This window comes from Onychostruthus taczanowskii, unplaced genomic scaffold (assembly GCF_017590055.1).
Source record: "Onychostruthus taczanowskii isolate IOZ18803 unplaced genomic scaffold, ASM1759005v1 scaffold13, whole genome shotgun sequence".
NCBI lineage: Eukaryota > Metazoa > Chordata > Aves > Passeriformes > Passeridae > Onychostruthus > Onychostruthus taczanowskii.
This window is the reverse complement of record NW_024498462.1, coordinates 7,082,913-7,095,738: the sequence shown is the minus strand read 5'-3', so window position 1 is coordinate 7,095,738 and position 12,826 is coordinate 7,082,913. Positions and strand designations below refer to the sequence as shown.

The 12,826-nt window shown below is 45.0% G+C and overlaps 1 protein-coding gene across 1 annotated transcript in view; it reads right to left on the bottom strand.

The window, feature by feature from the left end:
* Positions 1-12,009, bottom strand: part of KIAA1210 (KIAA1210 ortholog) — a 37,329-nt gene extending 25,320 nt beyond the window's left edge. The window contains exon 1 of the mRNA XM_041396728.1: positions 11,883-12,009. Coding sequence (XP_041252662.1) covers positions 11,883-11,944 — 62 coding nt within the window. The 5' untranslated portion in view covers positions 11,945-12,009. The remainder of the gene's footprint in view (positions 1-11,882) is intronic.
* Between the last annotated feature and the right edge of the window lie 817 nt (positions 12,010-12,826).

Here is a 12,826-nt window from a genome sequence, read left to right as displayed (position 1 = left end):
GGCCTTATGAAGAGATCAAAGGAGATGCTGAACCCTGAACAGTCTCTTTCTTATCAAATAAATGCTTGAGGAAATAAAGCCTCAAGAATGCGAGGCACTGCATTCAGTTAGCATCTTCATAGCCTATAGAAGACAGAGAGTGGCAAGCAGCCAAGAGAAAGAGGTGAAATTTCTGCCTGGAGCTTTTAAAGACCAATTTCCTCCATGCTACAAAAATTATTTGAAATCAAGCTTCTGCTCCAGATTTCGGGACACACACTTTCCACAGCAAGATGCATCAGCACAGGAAAATGGAGCCTGTGGACCTCATCTGGTCCTCCAGGTCACCACCCTGCAGCCAGCCTCCCCCAGAACACACTTCAAGCTACTGCAGGACCTCAGAGAAAGCCCTTCTATTTCTCCTGAAAACCAAGGTTCAAAACAACACAGAATGCAGGATGGTTTAATATTCAGATTACATTCTGCAGCAAAAGGTGAATGAGAGGTTAAATTTTCTTCTCTCTTATTAAAGCACATTAGAGGACTGTTCTGACAAAATGTGGTTGATGGCTTTCCTCTCTGGGAGCCCAACAATCTATCAATGAACTCATTAATCCAATGACAGCTAAGTGAAGTAAAGTTTAGCCTCTGCAACTTCATGGAACAGGATTTCAGAGTCAATCATACAGCAACAGCAAAGGCAGCAAGATTTCTATTCAATTTTCACACCCCTTGAGTATGTCAGAAACTCAGCAACCAAAGCTCCCTTTGCTCTCCATGAGATGAGTGACCTGCACTTCAAGGCCCACGGTCACAGAATATGCTGAACAGTGTGGAACTCAACAAAACAGCTTTGTTGAAACAGGGCACAATCCAACATGAGAGGGGGAACCAGGATCTGACCTTGTACAGCTGATCCCACTGTGCTTTTCTACAATGGAGTGTTTCTAGGATGAAATTCCCAGGGTTTTTTGCCAGCCCCTAGCTGGTATCTCCCATGGGGTCCCTCCCATGACTGTTTAATGTAGGTATAAAAGCAGTTTACACCAGGATTCTTGCTACTGTCTCCACTGGTAATGGGGAGGGGAAGAGTTTATAAAGAATATTGGTCTTGTAATTTTCACTGAAGGAGGGATAGCTCAAGAAAGTTTAAGGTCCTTTTCCAAGGATCACAAATAATAAATACAGCAGTGGTACCCACCAGGAAGTCTGGATAAGCATCATTAATATCAATAAAATATTCTCTCAGAATCAAGCAGGGGATCATAATTCCCCACAGCAACAGACAACATTCAGCTTCTACCCTTGACAAGATATCCAGAGCAAACAACCATCCACATGGAGAGATCTGATCCCTGCTCTCACACCTTGCAATGCCCCCGACCCCCCTCAGTCCCCACACCTTGGCTCCTCCGTGAAGACTCTCCAGAAGACAGGTCCCAGTGTGCTGAACTCTTGTTTGCTACAATCTGCTTTGAGAAGCCTCTGCCTGACAGCGATTCTGAAGGATTTCTGCTGTTCAACAGTGCCTGAAGCATTATGTCCTGCCCTCCTAGTGAATGTGTGTGCAACACTAATGGAAAGCAGCTGGTGGGCTGAAGCAGACTTTAAAAAAAAAAAAAAAAAGTAAGAGGAGGAAATGCCTTTCATACAGTCACACAGACTCATTCTGTAATTGTGTGAGAAGCCAAGAGGATAAGAAGGGGGAAGGGTAAATGGGAAAAACTCATAAGCACTCTGTTACCAGTTCAGAAACTAAGAGAGCCAATTCCTCTGTCCCTGCACTGCTGCCCCCTCTCCCCAGACCCCCCCTGCCTGCCTGACTCCTGCCTTTTGCTGGTGTAGCACGGGAGCTGTGTCCCTGTGCGTGGGGCTGGCGGAGCGCAGAGCTGTGCCTTAGACCCGGGGCAGGCTCCAGCAGCAGGGCAGCTCTGCTTGGCACTCAGCTCAGGGGGCCAAACTGAAGGCCCAGGGCTTTGCAGCGCTTGGCACCCACGCCAGACAGATTAACTTGGTTTGGTGCCACTTCAGGCTGTCCTCATGCACCTAATTACTCTGCTGTGCTTATTAGCATGATCTTGGGTAGCTGCTGTCTGTGCAAGGTCTCTGCTGCAAGTTCGTATCAGCTCAGACAATGCAGCAAGGATCTACCTGCTAGCCAAAAGCCAAGGAAAATGGTTCTTGATAGCCCAAATCTAATAATAATTTATCACAGATTTTACAGTGCATTTGCAGAGAAATGTGACAGAAATTTGCCCAAATCAAGACTGACTAGCACAGTCGTGATCTCAGCCACAGCAAGATTTTAGCCCCAGACTGTCTCCATTTTAAAGGAATGGCCATTAAATGACCCAATTAAATTCCACCACTTGGCATTAGCATAGAAGTAAGTTTTTCCCATGTATTAATTCTTTTTCTTCACGCTAACACACTGGGGAAATTTCAGGAAACAGCTGGAATGAGGATCTTCTCCCACTCTTCCTAAAAGGAAGAAAAAGAATAGCAAAGTCTTCCAGCAACCGCACGAAAGGAACCAGTTGCCAGCAGTAGGAGACACCCTCAGATCCACTTGACACAGATACATTTGAAGTAGTTGTGGAGAAAGAAGAACTTGCATTTAAAAACCAAAGGGATGTAACCAAAGGCTGCCTTTGCCAATCCAGGAGCTACTCCCAGAGAGCATTACTGCCTTTGGAAATGGTTTCAAGGCAAAGCAACAGGAAATGTCAAGCCACTATCACTGAACAGCAGACATGCCTCATGCCAGAGACCCGAGATGTCAGAGTCAAGTATGGGAATAAAAGTCAAGCTCACTGTCTCTGCCTCTCCAAGTGGTAAATTCAACAAGCAAGTGTAATCTTCCATCCCAGGTCTGGTGGTGGGCAGATTTAGCCACTGTTTTCTAGCTTGTGTATGTGCTTTTTACCCCCTGTCCAAATTCCTAATTAATTTTGTTTCCCCTGGAACCTTCAAGCATAAAGTGAGATGACTGGGATCTGACCTGTGGTGGCAGAGCCCTGGGAGTCCATGGGCTGCTTTGTAGGGATCAGCAAAAGGTGGCAAAGGAAAGAGGTTTGCCATCAGCTGGCTTCAACATGCTCTACAGGGGCTTGAAAGACTGAGCCTGAGAAAACTTCATGGAAATTGTCATATCTGCAAATTCTGAAGGTGACAATATTAGTTTAGACAGCAAACTCTATGAGACAGAGCTTGTCTTTTTAACATATTCTAGCAGATGGAGACTGTTGGGCTGGGATTTGGGTAAATTCACTGGTTTCCTGGCCCTGTCATTGAACAGCAGGGCAAATTACTGCATTTCTAACAACAGCCAGGTTATTTTTCACTCAGCCATGAGCTTCTTTACCTGTGGAATCACAATGGTCACTCTGAGCTCCTGCAAAGCTTCATGAGCCCTATGGGAGAGTTTGGTATCACCTCTGCTGCAGGAGAGCAGCATGCTGCAGCTGTATGGACTGACACAGATGCTAGAAACACACAGAAGGTAAATCACAAAAAACCCCATGAAATTTCATAAGAGTAATCTGCATATCTGCCTTGCCCCCATATTTGAATCACAGTGATTTCCAGTATGTTATTCTCAGAAACTTGGAAGGATCATTACATCCTGGGTCAGAAAGAAAAGAGTCTGGAGGCATTTTTACCAAACTAAGCTGTTTGACTATTGCAGGAAAAATGAGGCTGAAACAATAGAGAACTGAACACCAGACTGAAACATGGAACTTTAGGCTACATCTAAAGCTTTCTCCTTTTTGTAAGGTTTTTCCAAAACAGTCACTTATCCCTCAACTCTTGGTTAAAGAGCAGCTTAAAGATGGGGAAAAAAAATTTTAAAAAACTTCAGATACAATGGAACTTCTCAGGCCAAGAGATAATAAAGACATTTAATGGCATAGAATTCAAAGTGTACTTAAAAAAATAAAAAAAGGGAGGCAAACAGAAAATTCTGAGAGAAACTGTTACAAATTTTCACTCTGAAGATCAAAATGCCATAAAACCAGACAGCCATCTTTTGCCTATAAAGAAGCAAATAAAACACAGGCTTTGTGGTCTCAGAAGCTGCCTTTGGCAGGAAGATCGGGAAATCTCTCTTCATGTGAAGTCCCAAAACCTATTTGTATCTACTGCCTGTACACACAACAAACAAAAACAAGGCCAGCTCCTTTGCAGTTGAAACACAGAGTCTGGCTGGCTCACCCCGGGCTCCGCTGCCCTGGGCATTTCTGCAGTTCAGAGCCCATTCTGAAGGCCAGAGCAGCTCTGTGCTTGCAGAGGGAGCTCTGTGTGAGGTTTGATGGTTTCCCTCCCTTCTTCTGTTCTAAAGAAAACCTCCTGCTGTCCCTGCTCTGCTCTCTCTAGAGCCCCAAGTTAGGCAGCTCCTGAAGTGCAATTGCTCTCAGTACTGGGGAACTCCTGGAGCCAAGGAAGATCATCCATGTGCTCACAACAGTTCCTGAGCCATTTCTGTCCTTTCGCTCTAGCATGAGCAACTACCAAAAAGGGATCCTACTTCTCTGGGATTCCAGACACAAATACCTCTCTAAAACAGGATCACCTAAAATAAGATTATCTGAGCTAATGCTGTTTTGCACCAGTGGAGTACCAAGCTGAATTCAACTGTATTTTAAGGCAGTGGTATAGCAGCATCAGGGAGCAGAGATGGTACAGGACAGGAGAAACTGACCCCAAAGAGAACAAGAACTGCAAGATGGGGTAGTGACAAGCAGGCACATGGGGGAGAGAATCAGATGGGGACAGACATTCTGTAAGATCTTCACAGGCCAAGGCTGCAAGAAAGGAAGCAATGAGACAATTGGCATCTTTTTAATTTAAGCTTTTGAAACATTCTTTTCACTAAACTGAAGTGATGGAAAGCAGTTTGGCTGCTGGAGTGAACCAGCAAACAATTCCCCCACACCTCTGTCAGGTCTGTATTTTTCCATGCACAAAGATAGCTTGATGGTTACCACAGTGTCTCCATCCTAACTCTGAGCTAGACCACTCAAACACATCTCACTGCATCAGAGTTACTGTGTGGATCACAAGTGCCTTGTTATACCTGGAGTGATACCTGGAAGCCCCAGCAGAATTGCACAGTTACATATTCCCAGAATGTATAAGCATAAATTAATTAATCATGAATACAAGTCAAACATTTAGTTCACTAATTAACACCAGATCCTTGAATCTCAGAGGCCAAAGAATTTCATAGCTGGAATGCCAGCTTGGCTCTGGATGGATGGTTAGAAAGCGAGACCAGGCAGCTTTGTATGCACAGCCAAGTTTCCCTGCTCTGACTAGAGTGCTACAATTCCCTCTAAGAGCACCTTTAGGGCTGAGGTAACTTTCATCCTAGCAGCTGGTATAGAGCTGTGGATTGGATTTGTGCTTGAAACAGTGCTGATAACTCAGAGATGTTTCCTTTAGCACTAAGCAGATCTCACCCAGAGCCTTCTCTGCCCCTCAGCCCAGCCCAGCAGCGAGAGGCTGGGGGTGCACAAGGAGCTGGGAGGGGACACAGCCAGGACAGCCGAGCCCAGCTGAGCCCAGGGATGCCCCAGAGCACAGGGCTCATGCTCAGCTCAGAAATCTGGGGGAGAAGGAGGAAGGGAGGCATTTGGAGGGATGGTGTTTGTCTTCCTGTCACCATTACATGTGACAAAGCCCTGCTGTTCTGGGGATGCTAAACACCTGCCTGCCCTGGGGAATAAATTCCTTGTCTTGCTTTGCTTGTGTGCATGACCTTTGCTTTACCTATTAAATTGTCTTGATCTCAACCCACGAGTTTTCTCACATTGGATTCTCTCTCCAATCCCAGCAGGGCAGAGTGATGAGTGGCTGTTGTAGGGCTGAATTGCTGGAGTTAAAGAACAACAGTCACAAAGATACCAACATGCTGCAGCATGGAGACAGGACACAACAGACACAGGATGTCTTGGCACCTGGACACTTCTCCAAAAGCAGCAGCACACACAGGTACAACAGTACAGCTAAAGAAATGAATAATGATGTGTGTGGCCTTTTTCACACACATTGTGTTGGAAACATTGGGCTGTTGGCACAGCCTTGACTGTTGGCACAGTGATGAGCAGGGACAGCTCAGCATCTGCAAGCAAAATCAGACAGGATATCAACTGGCTGGGTTTTCTTTTTCTTTGTTTATACAGTGACTCCACCAATGGAGTGGGAGGTCACCTGCAAACTTGAAAAAAATAATTATGAATAAAATAATAAGATAAAGAAAAAAAAATGAGAGTTTGCAGTTAGTATTTGCTGCATTCAAAATAATATTTAAAACTACTTAATCCAGAATAGTTTTACCAACCCTGAGACCATAACAGATGTAATGCAGAACTATAAGCTTGAATCACATTGGTGTAGAACACCTTGTGCTCAGCTGTTTTCTTACAGCAGGAGAAAGATGGGGGGTGGAAGGGAATCAACCTTGGAATTACCTTGGGTTTTTTTCCTGTTTCCCCATGGACAGACTTATCTCATATTTCCTGAAATCTGGCTGGTAATCAGCTCCAGCTGCCCTGCACCAGCTCAGGTAGGTTATCTCCCACTGCATTTTTGTCCCATATATCATCAGATTTCAGCTTTTACATCCACTTCTAGGCCTTCACATCACAGCAGATGTGAAAGCCTAAAACCTTGTAGACATCTGCACAAGAAGGAAATGACAAATTAATCTCTCCAACTGGCTCTAGGGGTACAAAGCTAGACACTTGGAGCAGCAGAAGTTTCTGTCTAAGAAGAGAACACGAGGGAAAATTATGACAAGATGTTTTCATGGCTCAGTCTGGCAAAATCAAAATCTTGTAGACAAAAAACCTGATGGCCAAAGGATGCAGAAGAGTGACAATCACATTTAGCAGATTGTCCCAGCCCAAGCTTCTGCAAGTGATGTAGGACAAGCAGCAGGGAAGGTCAATTTGACAGCATATCTGCCAAATAGTCAGAACCTTGGTGATAGCAAAAGGGCTGTTCTACTGAAACCAAATAAACAGGCCTGCTTGGAATTCCTCTGCCTACAGCCAGCAAACACACTGTACCACTGTGGCTGCAAAAACAAACAGCATCCCGAGAGAAGCACGAACAGAATGAGGAGATGGGAGTGACTCAGTGGTGTATTGAACTCCTTGCACCAAGATGAGTCAAACAGAATGAATCACAAAGAGAAGTAGTTGATTTTTTTGTTAATAATATAGCACCATTGTACTAACAGTGCCCAACTGCCTGCAGTGCCATGGCTCTGACACCTCCTAACTGCTTTTGTTCACCCTCTCTGCTATTTTTGAATAACAAAAGAGGACTTAATTCTCTATACATTTAATACCAGGCAGAGCACTGAATGACTCCTGTGGGCTGAAGACAAAATGCTCACAAGTATCCAAACACTGTATAATTGCCTAATACAGGAACACACTCATAGGTTGTGTACTGAAAGATTCCCCCAGGAGACTCACAACCCCTGAGGAGTCTTTCTACCTCAGCTCACACTCTCTGATTTACCTTAGTGGGGAGAGCCCTCACCTTCCATAACACCTGTTTCTTGAAACTCGTCCAAGGTTTGTCTCTGCACAGGAGGACTTGCTTTGCTGGGCAGATACCACCTGTCATACTCAGATATTTTCATCTCAAAATCCCCCAACACTGAAAAGCTGTTAATGAGTGATTCTTTCTCTTGTGAAATAATATGCTAAAGTGATGTACAATAAAAAGACATGTAAACAGACATATTTCAGAATACCAAAGTGTTTATGGGAAGCATTTCACCTCTCCTGAATTCATCAGCCACACAGAGAGATCCCAGATCATCACAGGGGCAGTGACTCTGCCACAGATCCCAGGAAGCCTGCACTGATTCCAAAGCTGCCCAGCCAGCTGCCAGCTGAGCCCGTGGACCACAGCTGAGCCAAGGTGATGCTAGGGGATGCCACAGGCAGGGAACTCAGCGTCTCACTTTAAACTGCCCTGGAGTCTTGGAGAGATGCTTCATGTCTAAAACAGTTCCAAAGAGCAAAGCATCACTGCCTGCAGTCAGCCCCAGAGCATCACTCCCTGCAGCCAGCCCCAGAGCATCACTGCCTGCAGTCAGCCCCAGAGCATCACTCCCTGCAGCCAGCCCCAGAGCATCACTGCCTGCAGTCAGTCAGCAGCAAAGCATCACTCCCTGCAGTCAGCCCCAGAGCATCACTGCCTGCAGCCAGCCTCAGAGCATCACTGCCTGCAGTCAGCCCCAGAGCATCACTCCCTGCAGTCAGCCCCAGAGCATCACTGCCTGCAGTCAGTCAGCCCCAGAGCATCTCTCCCTGCAGTCAGCCCCAGAGCATCACTGCCTGCAGTCAGCCCCAGAGCATCACTCCCTGCAGTCTGCCAGCCCCAGAGCATCACTCCCTGCAGTCAGCCAGCCCCAGAGCATCACTCCCTGCAGTCTGCCAGCCCCAGAGCATCTCTCCCTGCAGTCAGTCAGCAGCGCTGCTCCTCAGCCCCTGCAGCAATCACAGCCTCGGAAAGGGAGAGAGGCCAGGGAGGCCAACGAGCTGCTGACAGAGCAGAGCCAACGGGCTCACCCTGCCCGGCCCCCGTGCCAAGTTGCTGCTCCAGTAGCACTTGCTGGAGCTTTAAACCACTTCCAACCCACTTGTCACTGTCCCAGCTAAAGCAGCAGCTGCTGGCTGTGGATGCGGAATCAAAGGCTCAAGGGATCCCACAAACATGGAAAAGGTGTAAAAAGTGTAACTGGCTGCAAGGACAAAGGGATTTTTGGGATTTCCACCGTCCCCTCTGAACCTCTTCAACAAGAAGGCTGGGGTGAAGGTGCAGGGGAAGTGAACAGAATGACAATCCATACAGGACAGCTCTGTACCATCCTCAGAATAAGCTCAGCAATCACAACAATCTCCTCCTGACACTCATCTGAACAGGCAACACAAAATACAGCAACAGCAGCTAACCCAGCACCTAATTCACCAAGGCAGAGCCTTTGCTTCCTCTTGTAAGATGTGGGGCAGTGGGGTAAATGTGACAGCAGCACAGGAGAGCACTCCCCAACCCAGAAAACATATTTTACTCAATTTCATGGTCATAACATCATTTTAGACTGGCAATTGCTTTCATTGCAAACAGTCTAGAAATATATTGAAAATTCTACTGATGCATTCCTCGATCAACTTGCTTTACCCAAATGCTGAACTTCTTTGCAGGATAAAAGTGCACATCAGCATTTTTTGACAATTATGGAATATGAGAAAAGAACACAATACCCCACTGAAAGTGCAAAGCTTGGCAAAGCAGAAGACACTCAAGCTGAAATGTCCATAATTCTGGGATTGTTTGTGAAATCCTGAGTGACCACATTAAATGCAGTTAAATACATTTTCTTATAGTCTGCTATAGAAACCAGAGTGAGCTGGCACATAAAGCCTTCAGCCAAATATTTTATATAGCCTCTAACACACTATATTTGTCTTTGGAAATTGGCAGTTTGCATTGACCATCAGTGAACCTTACTATTCAAGCAACCACATTTTCAGCTCATAACAACATGCTTGGCTAGTCCCAAAAACTGAGGAGCAGTTGAAAAGAGTCCTCCACAGGCTTTAGGAAGTTTTATCATATTTGTTCAGGTATAGTATTTTTTTTCTGGCACCATGCTTGGAGCAAGAAAAAACAGAACTCTGCAACAAGGGTGATGATAAACTTAGCAGAACAATTCCAGATCACTCAGGTTGCAAATGCTGGTTAAAGAGAAATATGAAAGCAGGCTAGAAGTGAAATATTTCATTTCAGTGAAATAGCAGCCAAGATTGGGACTGTGATGAAGAATAACTTGGATTAGGCTTTGGGTTCTTTTTTTTTCATTTCTTAAGAGGACATTAACAAAGCACAGGGACAAGACTTTGTGTACAAAATCAGATTCAGCCACACATTATTACAGTGCACCAAGGCAGAGCCTTTGCTTCCTCTTGTAAGATGTGGGGCAGTGGGGTAAATGTGACAGCAGCACAGGAGAGCACTCCCTAAAGCAGCTTTTAAAACATTCCAGGTGCTTTAGCTGGACTCAGCAGCTCAAAGCCCTGGAGGGAACCTTCCCCCAAAGTCCATGGCAGGTTTCTTGGCAGGTACTGAGCTCTAAGTCACTTTGGCCAAATTCCTACTGGTATCCAAACCAATTGCTTAAAGCATAAAATTAATTTCATTCCAAAAGAGCTTTTATTTAGAAAGCAAATTTATTCCTACAGGTCAAATGACCACGTGAGAACTTGGGGAAGTTGTTCCAATGACACATTTGTCCAGAAAGACAAATACTTCATGTTAAACTCCAAACAAATGTAATTGAAAATTAATCTCAGGCTAAAAACTTCACTATTTCTGCAGCTGGTGTCTTGAACTCATTTTAACTGCCAATAACCACAGCCAAATCAGCATATAAAATTTGTGAAGACTGCAAAAGGTTAGTAGTTGCATTAATTCACCTGGGAACACATCACAGGGCTGAAATAACAGGCTGAGGAATATAACCTGTGCATTATATATCAAGTGTAGAGACCTAACTGAAGAATATCAAGAAAGAAGGTTCTGTTGAATAAAAAAAAACCCTGTTCCTCAAAAGTCAGGTGGAGATTAACCAAGAAAGAAGAGATGGTTTACCACATGTAAAAAAGCTTCATCTGTCCAGCCTTTATAGCCACTTTCTGAATAACAATGCAAATGTATTACTCTTTGTCAATTCAAGTGCCAGTCCACCTACCTTGACCAGGACTCACTCAGCCCTTTTGCTAGTTCTGATGGCACACTCTCCCTTTATCTAAAGCAAACTTCTCTGCCAAATACTAATTCCCTGTTACAAATTTCAAAGGAGGAAAGGAGTCAATGTGGGATGGAAAAGCTAACAGGAATCCAGTAGGAGTTGTGTGCCTTTGAAAATGCACATTTCCACCAGAGTAATGTGAGACAAACTTCTGGTGTGAGGGATCCAACCTTTGGGAGAGGAAAAGGAGTCAGCTGCCAGCTCCGCTTTTGAACTATTTTCCTCCCTCTGCTATCCAGGACTTACCCACACATTTAACTATCAGTATTCACATCTTAAGCCTCAAGACACAATTTCACTTGCCCTCCACTGTGCCTGGTCCCTGTCTGTAATCTCTCACCAGCTGCAAGAATAGAGCCCTCTGCAGTCTGCTGGTGCAAAACATGATCAAACCACTCCTCAGGTTTGGCAGCAGGAAATTCTGTTCCATTCCTCAGCAGGGAGAATGTCAGAGGAAAAACAGAATGCATCTTCATGGTGGTTTACAGCACAAATACGAACATGCATTCTCTCATTCTCTTTTCCCTTGACAGTCTACCCCAACAGAACATGCCAGCGAAGCACTAAAAAAATAATTTTTTTTAAATACAACCAAATCTCTCAACAGGGAGCAATTACAGAAACAAACCTCAGATTGCTTATAGAAAAACAGAGCTCATCAAGTTCTTAAAGAGCATTTACTGCCAGACTTGTAGCTGAACATTTTTTAAAAGCCAATGTGAATTTCTGTATTTCTCCTTTTTGTGTGTTAATATAGAAACAATACAGCTAATCACTAGGGGAGAGGGAATTTTCCCTCTTGCTATAATTAAACAGGAAAAGGTTCTTCCCAATATTTCATGTTTATACCACTGAAGGAGGAAAAAAAAATGACCAATTTTCACCAAATGAATATTTTAGCCAGGACTTATTTTTTGCACTTTTGTGCTCAGGCTGGCACTTCAGACCCAAGGCAAACCCACTTTGTTCAACGCCGCAGCGGCAACACAACAAAGACAGAATTTCAAAGCACCCACTAGGCTCAGCTCCCTTTGGGAAGGTGGAGGGGAGGGCTCAGCATGGCACTTACTCTTTACTTTTCAGGCACCCGTAGAACCCAGCCATGGTGCTTCCAGGGAGGCGTGTGTGCATTGAGTCACCCCAGGGTGGGGATGCCAGCGGGGATTCCGCGCAGCGCTCCCCACTCGCGCCCCGGCGCGCCGCGGCAACCCCTGGCCAGATAAAGTTCCTGATGTGAGGCACTCAGACTGCTGAACTGGGTCCAAGGAGGGCTGTGCCTGCTCCATAAATGGATATGAATTGTTAACTCCCCCTTTTCCTGCCTCCTTCCAGCCACTGGTACGCACAGCATCCGAAGTGTAAAATACCATATGGCATTTGAGTCCGTCTCCCCGTGGGACTAATGAGAGGCTCGGTTATAATTAGGATGGGAAGAAGCCCTGAGGAGATTAATTGTTATTGTTATTTTTTAGACAGAGGAAAGCTACAGAAAATACTTGCAACATCTTTGAAATAACGACTAAAAGCTGAAGTTGTTCTCCAGCACAAAAGGGGTGCACAGGATCTCTCAAACAGGCATTATCCCAATTCACTGTAAATCACAATCTATTCTAACAAGCTATTCTGCACATTGACAGGAAAATAACTCAAACAACTGCATCCCTGCAATATTGCAAGGTCAGGCAAAAAGCTCTAGAGTTTAAATTAGCCAGCACACCCATATGGCAGAATTACTGCCTGGTGATGACCTCTGACAATTTACTAACAATTGTTACTCACTCTCACAGCTAAGGAGGCACTCACTGGGTGTGGAAACAGGTAAATGCTGGGGAACACAAACCTCAAGGAGCCTCTTTCACAGGGGTGACCCAAGTCCTGGGAACAATATAGCTGTCCACATTTCTGCCATTACATTACATTACATTAAATTCATATGGAAATGAATTTGCAGCTAGGCTATCAATGGCCTCTGTTGAGGTAAAAGCAGAGAAAAGCCAAGACGTTGCTGGTGCT